The 13,087-nt window shown below is 64.2% G+C and overlaps 1 protein-coding gene across 1 annotated transcript in view; it reads right to left on the bottom strand.

Annotated features, from left to right (window-relative positions):
- Nucleotides 1–9,334, bottom strand: part of NFIC (nuclear factor I C) — a 37,948-nt gene extending 28,614 nt beyond the window's left edge. The window contains 1 exon segment of the mRNA XM_086767050.1: nucleotides 9,166–9,334. Coding sequence (XP_086623176.1) covers nucleotides 9,166–9,195 — 30 coding nt within the window. The 5' untranslated portion in view covers nucleotides 9,196–9,334.
- Between the last annotated feature and the right edge of the window lie 3,753 nt (nucleotides 9,335–13,087).

Here is a 13,087-nt window from a genome sequence, read left to right as displayed (position 1 = left end):
GTGGAGTCCACCAGCCACCCGCCCTGGGCTACTTGCCCAGGCTGGCCCCGAGCCATCCCCCGGGGGAGTCCAAGGTCCCCGAGCGGGGCTGGGCGCTCCGGCAGCCGATGCCCCAGCCAGCAGCTCCGCGACGGAGCAGAAGGAAACCCCGTGCCAGGCCGGATCCTGCCAGGAAAGGGTGTGCTGGGAAGCCAGCGGGGTGCAGTGCTGCCAGCACTGCCGGCCCTGGGTCCGGGGGACCCCCCCCACAACCACCCAACCTTTGGAAAGCCCCAAGGTTTGGGGACCGCGGCACCGTTACCAGCCCACACATCCTCGCGCGGCCCGTGGCACGCGTAGAGCTGCAAGCGCCCACGGTGCCGGGCACAGAAATCCTGGGGACGGGGAGCGGCTGAGCGGGCAGGGTCCTCCGCAGGGCGATGGCACGCGAGCTCCAGCCGGCCAGCTCCCAGCCCTGTCTCCACACGGGACGCAGCGAGGCCGCGGCTCGGCAACTCCTTTCTCCAAGCGCTTCACGACCGCGAGGCGAGGAGGCTGGCGAGTGCGCCCCGGTTCTCTCTGGCGGTACCTCAGGATGCGATGCAGTCATCGCTAATGCATCTGGACTCATTTACGGGGATGAGAAAATGTTTCCAGGTTTCCCACAAAGTCCCATTAAGATCCCAGTACCGCTCTATTTTTAGTGCTCTCATCAACAACGCCTTCCCCAGTCACCCCGGCGCTCCGGGGCCCCACGGGGCTGGCAGGGGGCACCCCAGGCATGCGCCTGCATTTTGGGGGAGCTGAGCCACGTCGGGACCGGGCGACTGGAGGAGGCGAACCCCGGCAGTTTTGCACCCACGGGTGCACCCCAGCGATGGGGATGCCCCAGCTTCTCACTTGAGAGCAGCTGGGGAAGGAAACTCAGCAGGAAACAACAGCGAAAGCTGCCCCCTGTCGCTGCGTCCCCCCCACAAGGGGACGGCGATGCAGGGCGGGGTGGGGCCGGGTCACACCCTTGCCGCCCAGTTTGTCACCTGGCGATGGCCGGTGGCTGGCCCCCCACCAGCGACCCCAGGGAGCCCCGGCAGCGCCTGCCCCATGAGGCAGTGGGCGCCCACAGGGTCCCGGCGGAGGCAGCGAGGGCGCGCACAGATCCTGCACTCGCCCCGCACCCTCCCGGGCTATCTATAGCCATGACCTCAACCAGAGCCAGGGCAGGCGGCCGGCCACGCATCCTCCCTTCTTGGCAGGGCTGCGGCCGCAGCCTCCACCCGGCAGAGAGCCGTCGCCAAGCCGAGGCTTTTATCCCATACGCTTGCTAATCCGGCGGGATTCAGTGTCCGGGGCTGCCCACGGGCCGCGCACAAAGGCCGTTCCCAAAGCAGGGCCCAGCCCGCGTGGTGGGGCCGGCGGCGCTGGCCGTCACCGCGTCGGGTGGCGGGGCCCGACCCCAGGGTGGGAGGGGACGCGGGTGACCCGGCTCCCAGGAGGTCGAGCGGGGGACGTCCCCGCGAAGGCAGGGGTGACCTGGGGACACCCCGCAGCTGCGTCCCGCGGGCGTCGGGGTCACACGCGGGGAGGGATCGGTTCGCTCTGCGCCGGCTGCCCTGGGGGAAGCGGGGAAGGGGTGGCCCAGAGGAGGGGAATTTCCCCGGCTTTTTTCTCCAACAAACTCCTCGGCTTGTGCAATTAAGAGAAATTTGTTTAACAAACTCCCAGGGGAGCGGAGCGGGAAGGTGGGGTGGCACACGGCCAGGGGCGCTGCTCGCACAGGCCCGCGCCCTCCCCGCCTGTGCCTTTGATCGCAGCGCGCTTTGCCGGGGCAGAGGAGCAGTTCCCCGCAGCCAGACGGTAGCCGGACCCAGGCTGCGCCGCGGGGAGCGCCTCGGCCTCCCTGGACGTGCCCCCCGCCGCCGTGGCCAGGCAGCCCCTCAACCGGCACCTTGCAGCCCCCCGGCGCCTCGCGGCCCCCTCTGCTCGCTCGCCCCCAGCCCACTGCCCTCGCGCTCGCCGGGGTGGCACGGCCACAGCACCCAACCTCCCGGGCCGCACGTGCGCACCCACGAGTGCGTCCCGGCGCGCCCATGCGCGCGGTGTCGGCTGGCGGGCAGGCGCAGGCTGCAGGCGCGTGCTCGCCCTTGCTCGCGCTCCCTCTTTCTCATGCAATGCCATTTCCATCAAAAACCCTTTACTCTGCACTTTTTGCCAGTGCCGCTTCATTGGTATTCACACCGCACCACTCGCCTGTCCTGGCGCGCAGGTTACTAAAGGAGATTTTGCGGCGCAGCACGACGGGGGTCACATTACAGCCCGCACCGTCTCGCTTTCCCGAATTGCCAGACAGGAGCCAGGGGACGGCAGTGGGGCGGGGGGGGGGTGCAGGATCCGGCACATCTCGGCTCCCGCCAAGCTGTGGTGGGCCGAGGCTGCCCCGCGGCACAAGGCGTCGGGGCGCGGGGGGCTGGCACGCACACAGCGCGATGGGTGGCTCCGGCGGGTCACCGGCGCTCCACGTCCGCCCCGGCAGCCCACCCTGCCCAGCGCAAGGTGGGAGCAGCTGGCAAAGGGGGGCCTGGGCAGAGAGCGGGGTGCATGCTCGGCACTGCCATCACCCTTGCCGCTCATGCCCTGACGAGTCCAGGGTGGCACCCGCCGTGTCCCCAGCAGGACTGTGCCCCGGTACGGCGTCCTCGGGTGAGGGGGGAGCGGCAGGCGCCTCTCGTTTTGGGGCTGTTTCAGGGAAAGGGGAAACGTCTGGGTGGAAAATCAACATTTCTTTCTCTTTTTTTTCTTTTTTTTTTTTCCCTTTGAAAGTAAAAATATTTCTTGGTTTTTCGTGATCAGAAACATGTTGGGGGTTTTTTTTGGACAACAGCCGGTCAAATACCGTTTCCCCGCGAAGGGAATGCAGGGGCCCTTTGCAAGGAGAGCGAAAGCTTTCTTTAAAAAAAACAAGATAAAAACCTCAGTTTTTTTAAAAATCCACCTGGCCACGGACTAGAGCAAACTCTCGGGGAAGAGGGTTCAGCGGGAGGGTCAGATCCTGGCATTCCCGTGCCAGGCGGCGCTGCCCACGGGCGCTGCGGCCCCTCCTTGAAGCGGTGGCGGCGGCCGGGAGGGCGATGCCTGCGGCGGGCAGCCCGAAGCTCGGACCTGGGGATTTTGCCCAAAAACGCTGATTAGAGCTGGCTGCCGGCCGGGGAAGGGAGGATTACTGCGCTTTTAAAGCGGCAGCAAGTTAACCGAGAAATCAATCCTTGGCAGGGGCTGGCCCGCGGGTCCCCCGGCGCGTGAGCGCTGCTGCACCTGGGCGCTGGGATCCTTTCCCAGCTCCTCTCCAGGACTCGGGAAGCGCGGAGGCCTTGGCGGCCGGCGCAGGGCGCTGGGCCTCGGCCAAGCTGGCACAGGGCTGCCGCAGGGGGATCCCTGCCCGGGGCCGATGTGACGGACGGCGAGCCCAGCTGCCTGCCCGGGTGGCGAGCCGGGCCCCGGGATGGCCCCCTGTGCCCCACCACCCTGCCCGTCCCGGGGGGCTGCGTCCCCTCCCCGAGGGTGACACTGCCTCAGGGTGCCCAGCCGGCCAGGGCGGGGAGGGGGGCCGAGCTCGGGCCTGGGCTGATTTGGTGCACCCAAAGGTGCTTCAGCACCCAAAACCCATGAGGGTTTGGCACCGGGCACCTATGGCCCTCTGTGCCCCAGGCTCAGCCCCCCCAGCAGCCCCCAGCCACGCCACGGGGACGTCACTGGTGACACCACCCGCTACCAGCCCGACCCAGCAGGGCCGAGCACCCACCGACGCCCCGGCCGCTCCCCATCACCTTCGCCGTCCTGCCTGGCACATCCCGAGACGCTGCAGGGAAAATCCCCATCCCGCAGGTCCCTGGGGAGCAGATCGCACCCCTGCCACCCCGAGGCCTTGCCTGCACCCCGCCGGAGGATGGGAGCCCCCCCGGACTCCTCTCGCGAGCACACAGCCCCCTCGCCGGCGGCATCGCCGTTCTCGCGCCAGAAGAGCCACAGCGAGCCAGCCTCGCAGGGAGCCATTTTGCCTCCCCCTTCTTCCCCTGCAGCAAGGGACCCCGCTCCCCAGCACCGCCACCGTCCCCACCCAGGGCTCGGCTCGGCCCCGGGACAGGCGCAGCCATGGCGGTGACAACGGGCAGCGTCCGGGGCCACAGGGAAGGCTGGCGCAGGCAAAAATCGGCTGGGCAAGCAAAGCCGAGGGGCCAAGCCGTCCCATCCCTGCGCACAGGGGCCCCGCAGAGCCCTGCCGTCCACCACCCTCAAAGGCAGAGGACACCATCCCCAAATTTCCTCTGGGTGCCAAAGCCACCTCCAGGCCCTCCCCACTGCGCGCAGCCCCGTGCCAGGGCGAATCGCTCGCCGCCACCGTGGCAGTTTTCCCCCCGCAGCTCCTGAGCTGCCGCCGTTGAGGGTCCCGGGGGAGCAGCCGGCTCGGCTGAGCCTTGGTACGGCTCCTCCGCCCGCCGAGCCTTGCCGCACCAGCGCTGCCCTGGCCGCGCCCCACCGCACCGGCCACGCCGCAGCCATCCCTGCGAGAGGGGAAAAAAAAACCACTGGGTCAAAGCAGGCTCAGGCGGGCTGGGGACGGTGCCAAAACAAAAAAAAAGCGCCAAAGGGAGCTATTCCCCGCTCGCTTCGGGAGAGCTGGGCGGCGAGCTGGGCCCCAGCGGCAGGGCTTTGTTCAGCGAGCTGCAGACGTGCGCGTGCCCGCGGCGCCGGGCATGCGGCGGGTTCGGTCCCTGCCCCGCTACGGAGGGAAGCGCGGGCAGGGAGGGAAGCACGGGCAGGGGCAGAGCTGCCTGGGAAGGTGAATTATTGGCGGGCGCCCGGGCGCGCTGGAGGAGGGCGGCTGATTTATGGCGCGAGGCCACGGCCAAGTTCAAGGTGATGCGGCAGAGAGCAGGCGCAGCGCAAGCGCCGGTCACCCAGCCGACGGCGTCTCTCCCACCGTAGGCCTTACCCTGCCCACCGCCCCATCCCAGCCCTCCAATCTGGCTCCATGAACCAGAATTCAGAGCGGATCTGTTTTTCCCGGGCAGGGGTTTCAGATCAGGCTGGGCAGACGCGAGCGGCAGGCAGGGCACAGCGGGCACGGCCTGGCGGGCACCTCGCAGGGAAAGCAAGGATCTCCCAAAGGTTGTAGTTGAAGAACGGCCTCATTGTTTTTCCCAAACAATACTCAGCAGATGGGAGAGCTGGAAGCATGTTGCAACCTTCCCTCGCTCCCCCCGCCGTGCCCAGCTTGCTGCTTCCATCCTTTGGCAGCCGATCTGAGCTCCCGGCTGGAAACCAGTTCGCCGGAGCTACTGGTGGAGAGGGTGAGCACCGGCGCTCCCCTCTCTCACTGGCGCTTTTGGGAAGGCTTGCCAAAGGATGCCCCGGCAAGAGCGCCCGGCAGGCAGCTCCCCGCCACGGCCGCATGCCCCAGCCTGTGGTGGCAGCCGCGACGCACAGCGCCAGCCGCCGAGGCCAGGGGGAGGCGACGGCACTTGGGACACACACGGCTGCGACTGGGCCACGTGGCCGCAACGCCTCTTGCAGCCTGGCTCTGTCCCCCAGGCACCGTGGCGGCCCGTTTCCCCGGGCAGTCACCAGCATGGAGGCGCGTGCCGGGCCAGCTCGGCCGGGTTGCTCCCCGGTGCCGCCAGGACCGGGTGTCGCCAGCCGCGGCACGCGCAGGGCTTCGCACTTGGCCTCCGGCTCTCGGCTGGACAGCGCGGGCGCGTGGCCTCCACGCCAAAACCCCTCTCCCAGAATGCCTCCGAGCACAGTGGCAGGAGCCGGCCGCCGCGCCGAGGTCCGGTCGGAGACCCTCTCCCCTCTCCTGGGCCCCCAGCGGATTCGTGAGGCCAAGGGGAGGGTCTCCGGCCGGACCCCAGCGCGACGGCCGGCTCCCACCTCACCTCGCTGCCTACGGGTAGCAGGGTGGGCGGCTCAGGGAGCGCCAGCGTGGCTGCCAGGTGCCAGAGGTTTGCAGATGCATCACCGGCCACAAAATTCACCCATCTCCTCCCCGGGAGCATCACAAATCCGCACCACAAACCCCGCTGTAGATCCAGGAGCCGGGGATAACTGTCGCAGCTCCAGAAACACCATCGGCTCCTCCGCAGCGGCTCCCAAGGGACGCGCGTGTGGGGACAGCGGCGGAGCGCTGGGGTAACCTTGGAGTCCTGCCAGTGGGACCCCTGCCCCCTCCACACTTCCCTGCGAGCAGGGCAAGGCCTCGTGCATGCGTGGCTGGCGGTGCCAGTGCCGCTGCCCCGCTAATCCGGTGAGCTCCCCCCAGATCTCCCAGCCTGTCCCTGAGCGGGGCCAGGGGTGAGGCGGGGGAGCAGGAGGAAGCCCCCAGGCAGCGACAGAGCTGAGGAGGGCACAAAGCCACCCTCCCTGCCTGGCGGGAGACGCGGCCGAGGCCCCGGGCCAGGAGCGCGCTGCGGGCGACGCACTTGCCAGGGCTATTTTGGTGCCGCCGGGCTGCCAAGCCCCAGCCTATCCCAGTCCCGGCCGAGCAGGGCAGCTGCCCGGGCAGCAGCCCGGGTTCGAGCAGCCGCGGCAGGCTCGAGGGGTCGGCGGTGGCGGGAGATGCGCGAAGGCAGCGGCAGGGCGGCTCCCGCGCGCGTTCCAATGTATCCACATCACCGTCCGCAGCTCCCGCGCCTCCGAGTGGGATGGGAACGGCGCGGCTGGCGGCGGGGGCGCGGGGGGGGACCGGAGCTCGTGGGTGCAGACGACGTCTGATCCCGGCCGAGGCTACGCCAGGGCACCGCAGAGGAAACTGGAGCCTTCCCCGTGCGAAGGCGGCGGGGCAGAGGCTGGGACGGCGGAGCCAAAACCCGCTCCTGTCCCTCGGCCGGACGAAGTGCTGGGAAGAGCCAAGGTCTGCGAGCGGAGCGGCTCCTGCCAGCCCCAGCCCAGCCAGCGAGTGCACGGCTTCCACCAGCCCAGCGCCGGCCGGGGCCTGGGACAACGGGTGGCAGGGGGGGATCCCCGGGAAGGACGGAGCCGGGGAAGAGAAGAAAGGAAAAAAGAAAAGGAAAAGAGAAAACAGAAAAGAAGTGAAATAGGAAAAAGGTGAAATTAGAAAAAAAGGTGAAATTAGAAAAAAAGGTGAAATTAGAAAAAAGTTAGATTAGAAAAGAGAAAGAAGTAAAACAGAAAGAAGTAAAACAGAAAGAAGTAAAACAGAAAGAAGTAAAACAGAAAGAAGTAAAACAGAAAAAAGTAAAACAGAAAAAAGTAAAACAGAAAAAAGTAAAACAGAAAAAAGTAAAACAGAAAAAAGTAAAACAGAAAAAAGTAAAACAGAAAAAAGTAAAACAGAAAAAAGTAAAACAGAAAAAAGTAAAACAGAAAAAAGTAAAACAGAAAAAAGTAAAACAGAAAAAAGTAAAACAGAAAAAAGTAAAACAGAAAAAAGTAAAACAGAAAAAAGTAAAACAGAAAAAAAGTAAAACAGAAAAAAAGTAAAACAGAAAAAAGTAAAACAGAAAAAAGTAAAACAGAAAAAAGTAAAACAGAAAAAAGTAAAACAGAAAAAAGTAAAACAGAAAAAAGTAAAACAGAAAAAAGTAAAACAGAAAAAAAGTAAAACAGAAAAAAAGTAAAACAGAAAAATAGAAAAACTAAAAGTAAAACAGAAAAAGATATAAAGAAAAAAGGAAAATAGAAAAAGAAAAAGAAAAAAGAAAAAGAAAAAGAAAAAGAAAAAAAGAAAACGAAAAAGAAAAAAAAACAGAAAAGAAAAAGAAAAAGAAAAACAGAACAGAAAAAGAAAAAGAAAAACAGAACAGAAAAAGAAAAAGAGAACAGAAGAGAAGAGACAGAGAGGTGTGACCCTGGCCAAGCCAACGCCGCGGCGGGAGCACCGTCCCAGCGCTGCCCACCCGTGCCCGTGCCCAGGCCGGTGCCCATGCCAGTGCCGCCGGCGGCCTCATGCGCTGCGCCGCGCCCTGGAGAGCCAGAGACGAGGCCGGACCCCACGCTGCCCCCAGCGCGCCACGAGTGCTGCCGAGGGGACCCTTCGAGCCCCCCAGGGCAGCTGAGCCCAGGCCCCTGCGGGCGGGGGGGGGGGGGGGCGATCCTGCCCCCAGCTCCGGCCCGAGGGACGGGGTCTGGCGGGAGACCCCCAGGCACGGGGGTCCGCCAGCGGTACCCTCGCCCCCGAGCAGAGGCCTGGCGGGGTGCGGCATGAGGCCGGATCTGGAGCGGGCAGCGGCTGCCAGCGGGGAAGAGGTTACGGGCCCGTGGGGGGGGAGCTGCCTGCTCAATAATTAAATAAATATCAGCGATCGATGAGGACACAGCAAAGACAGCGCCACAGCGGTCGCGGCGCGGGCAAGGCGGGGGTCCCCAAAGGCTGCCCCCTGCGCTGGCTGTCGGGGGTAGACTGCAGGGACGCCCCCCCCCGCCCGCACCGTGGGCCCTGGCGCGGCCACGTTGGCATGGCCTCGAGTGACACCAGCGTCCCCCACGCGCCGCACGGCGCTGCCCCTCGACACCCCGACGCCTGGCCGGGCGCTGGCATCGCCCCCCGCGGCCGGGGTGCCCCCTGCGTCCTGCCATGCACGGGCCCCCTCCGCCCTCTCGCCCGCCATGGCGCAGCCGCCTGCCAACCGTCCCAAACTTGGTGGATTTTGAAGAAAAAGCCCGTGCCCCCCCCCAACCCCAACACCTCCTTGCACCCCACCATGTGCAGCCAGGGGGCGGGGGGGGGGGGGAGGAAAGGAAAAAGTTTCGCGCGGCACAAGAGGCGGCGCAGCTAGGCCGAACCCGCAGCCCCCCAACCGCCCCGAACCCCCACGGGGACCCCTGCGCTCCCCACCCGCACCCCCCACCTCCAGGCACAGCGAAACAAAACCCCAAACCCCAAACCCCAACGCAAACACCCCCCCCGTCCCCGCACGCCCTGAGTGAAAGTGGAGGCAGAAAAAATCCCTAAAAGCACCAGAAAGACCCCAAAAACCCCTAAAAAAGGTGGGGGGAGGGAAGCAAGAGGGAAACGCGCTCCTCCGAGCAGCCCCGCACCGACCCCTATCATTATTTTGGGGGGGGGGTTGCCTTTTTTTTTTTTTTTTTTTTTTCCCCTTTGCGCTGCATGGCAGCTGTGAAAGTGTCGCGGCGAAGGGGGGGGGGAAATTGGGGGGTGGGGGGGCCGGTTACCTGGGTGAGGCAGAGAGGAGACGAATACATCCCGAGCCGTGCGGGGAAGGCGGCGGAGTGCGGGGCTGGGGCTGCGGGCGCCGAAGTTACTGAGTCATTTCGGCGGCTGGAGCGGTCCGGGCGTTTTTTTTTTTTTTTTCCCTCTCTCTCTCTCTCTCTCTCTCTCTCTCTCCCCCCTCCGGAGCGGCTCTGCGGGGCCCGGGGGGGGGACACACAGAACCTGGGGGGGTGGGGGGGGCGGCCCCGCGAGATGGGGGGGCGTGAGGAGGAAACGAAACGAGTCCAATTTCCACCTCCCCGCAAAAAAAAAAAATTAATTAAAATAAACAATTAAAAATAAAAAAAAAGCAAAATTTTCCAGCCCCCCCCCCCCCCGGAAAATAAAGCGCTTTTTTTAGTTGTTGCTGTTTGTTTGGGGGGGTTTAAAGAGGCGAAAGGCTCATCCCCGCCGGGGTCGGGGGGGTCGGGGTCCGCACCCAGCCCGCGGGCGGCGGGGAAGTTAGACGGGAAGCGGCTCCATCCGAGACGGGAGACAGGAGGAAAGAAAGAATGAGAAAATGAAAAAAAAAAAAAAAAAAAAAAAAAAAAAAGGAAGAAAAAAAAAAAAGGAGCGAGGAATGAAGTGACGTTATGAAAAAAGCCCATCCCAAAATATTACATCCCATTTAAAGATGTAGGAACCCCCTTCGGCTGGCAGGGCCCAGGCGCTGCGGGCAGGGGCGGGGGGGCCGGGCCGGCCCCCCCCCGGGCAGCGCGGGGCCAGCTCTCGCCCGTTTTCTGCTGGGTCGGGTGGGTTCTGATTTTTTTTTTTTTTTTTTTTTGGTGATAAACGGAGCCAAAACGGCGAGAGGAGAGAAAACCCCTGCGGATCCGGCTGCAGCTCCCGGGGGTGCCCCCCCCGCGGGACCCTGATCCCCCCTCCCCCGTTATTTAACGACCGGCGGCCTCTCGACGCTCTTCCCCAGTTCCACGGGGGGGGGGGACACAAACGCCACGGACCCCCCCGCACACAGAAAAAGAAAAAATAAACCAAACGGCAAACTCCGACCTGCGAGTTCTGGCTGCAACAAAAAACAAAGGGGACCCCCCCCGCAACCCCCCCCCGCACACGCGGCGACCAGACATGCGGGCAGGGGCCGCGGCCCCCGCCCTGCCTCGCTCTCCCTGGGGAGAAAAAGGGGCTTTTTGGGGTTTGTTTGGGTTTTTTTCCCCTCCCCGCTCTGCCGGGGAAGGGAGCCCCCCCCGCACAACCGATTGTCGCTCTCAACTTTTGCCGGTCCCGGGGGTCGCGGTTTATTCCCCCCCGCCCCCGCATTAAACCGGCCCCGCGGGATGCGCGACCCTGGTCCGGCCCCCCCACCGCTGCCCCCGGGAGGGAGGGGGGGGAGGGAAGGGGGGGTGCCACGCTGCCCCCGCGGCCCGGCCGGAGGCGAAGCGGGGGGGGGGCGGGTTCTGACAGGGAGAACGGAGATTTTTTTTTTTTTTTTACTTTTTTTTTTATGCCCCCCCCCCCCGCAGCGCGACCCTCCCGTCACGGCCAAGTTCAAGGCGGCGCGGCGCCCTCTCCGCCCCCCTCGCCGAGCGGCCATTTTCCGCTCCGTCCAGCCCCCCCCGCACCGCGGGGAGGGGCGGCCGGGACGGGGAGGGGGAGCAGCGGTTCACCCCCACACACACACACCCGCGCCCCCCCTGGCCCGGGGACACGCCGCCGCCCGCCGCCCCCTCCCCGCACACGCAGAGACACGCACACGCGTGGGGTGGGGGGGGGGGTAAGAAGAGAAAACGAAAGTGTCACGGGACCTACCATAGCCAAGTGCAATTAACGGGCTTCCAAGTTGCTGCGAAAAGCAGAGCAAGGCGGGGGGGGGGCACTGAGGGGGGGGATTTTGTTCTAAAACGTGTGTTTTCCACCGAGCCGGAGGAGGAGGAGGAAAAAAATGTCGCCCCCGAAAAATGATTAAAGAACCCGGCCCCCCCCGGGCCGCGGCGGGCGGGAGCCCCGAGGGCCGCTCAGCCCCGGGCCGGGGGGGGGCCGCGCCCAGCCCGGCCTCATGCGCCGTGGGGCGAGGGTGGGGGGGTGTGGGAGGCAAGGAGGAAAAAAAAAAAATCGCTATTTTTTAAAAATGTAAAAAAATAAAAATAAAAAAAAACAACGGGGGGAGGGCCAAGCGGAGAAGCGGAGCTGGCAGGCCCCCCGCCCCCGCCCAGCCCCGCTCCGGCCGGGCACGGCTCCTCCCGGCAGCCCCGGCCCCATCGCCGCCCCCCCGCCCCGCCCCCCCCGCCCCCCCCCGGGCACCGGCGGCGCTGCGGGGGGCGGGGCGGCGGCGGCGGAGGAGGCGGTGGCGGCGGAAGGGCCCGGCCCCGGCCCCGCTCCCCGGCAGCGCGGCGGCCCCGGCTGGTGCTGGTAGGTGGGGGGGGGGCTGCGACGCGGCCCCCCCGGTCTGGCTGCGGGGGGGGGGGCGGGGGCGCGGCCCCGGTGCAGAGCTACCGCAGAGCGGGGAGGGGCTGCGGGCAGCGCCGGGCCCGGCCGCCCGCCCTTGTACCCCCCCCCGCGTCCTCCATCCCCGCCCCATCCCCTCGTGCCCCCCCCCCCCAACTTCGCAGCCGGTGCAGCGGCTCCAGCGCGGGGGCTGGGGACTTTGCCTCCCCCTGCCCGGTCCCACTCGGGGTCGGCAGCGCGCGGGGGGGGGGGGGTTGGCTGTGGGGGGTGCTGAATTTTTAGCCCTGGTTATCGAGCGAGCCCCTAATCCTTTAATCCCCCCCCCCCGATAACCGTGCTTTTCTACACGAAGGCAACAAAAAATACATTTTTTTTCCCCTCGGTTTTTGGGGGGCGAAGCGTGCGCGGCCCGTCGGTGTTTTCAGGCATGCGAGCAGGCGGGAGTACAACCTCCCCTGCGCCCCAGTGATTTCAGCGTGATAAAAACCACGCTAAATAATTCATTATATATTTTAAAAAATAAAATTGAAGCGAGCTGTGCTGACGTTTTCACTTCATAATTTTCTCCCTTTTTTTTTTTTTTTTATTTTTGGGAGGGGAGGCTCGGCGAGCCCTGATCGTTTGGACAAGGGATCAGCTGGATTTTAACGAGGATTTGGTACGTGCGGGGGGTTTGGGGTCCCCTCATCCCCCACGCCTGCTGCACCCGCCGCGCACACACCGCGGTCCTGGCCGTTACGCAGCGGGATTCGGGCGTTTGCAGGGAATTTTTTTCCGCCGTTCAAGCAGTTCGTCAGACACCGAAGTGCGGCGATCGGCCTTATGGAAATGAGATCTAATTTTGTTCCAGCTTTCTATCAAAATACAAAAAAAAATTATTTATATTTACAGGCTCTAGAACTATATATATATATTTTTTTTTAATCACCGTCTGCTCTCCCCCCAAAAAAAAGCCACTTCCCTGTTTTAATGCTGGAAAAAAGGCTCCTGGCCGAAACCGGCCGTTCGCTCAGCCCGTCCCGGCTCCGTGAGCCTTGGGGAATGTGAACGCAGCGGGAACTGCGCTCGCAGCCACGATTTTAATTTTCTGCCCGGCGCCGGGCGAGATACAGCGCGAAAATAAACCTGGGCGAGAACGCGCCGGTTTTTAACACCGCTCCCAGGCCTGCCCGCGCGTGCTTTTGCTGCAGCGGTGCCTTGGCCCCTCGCGTTTTTGGGGGGGATGCGGGCGTTGGGGTTCAGTCCTGCTGCCCTCTGAGCGGGTGAATAGGAAAATTAAATTATCTTTCTGGGTTTTTTTGTTGTTTTTTTTTTTTTCCCCCCAGTTCTGCGAGGGCCTGGGACACGGACGGTGGGTTCTGCCTCGGTTGTTTATTTTTTGTGACGCTGTTCAGGTATTTCCCAGGCGGCTCGAGGCTGGCCTCACCCCCGAGGCACCCCCGCGGGTGTGTCCCCCCGGATTAATCCTATTTCTCAGCGAGG

Source organism: Chlamydotis macqueenii, chromosome 26 (assembly GCF_036417535.1).
Source record: "Chlamydotis macqueenii isolate bChlMac1 chromosome 26, bChlMac1.mat, whole genome shotgun sequence".
Classification (NCBI taxonomy): domain Eukaryota; kingdom Metazoa; phylum Chordata; class Aves; order Otidiformes; family Otididae; genus Chlamydotis; species Chlamydotis macqueenii.
The sequence above is the reverse complement of the archived record's forward strand: the minus strand, read 5'-3'. Positions and strand labels throughout refer to the sequence as shown.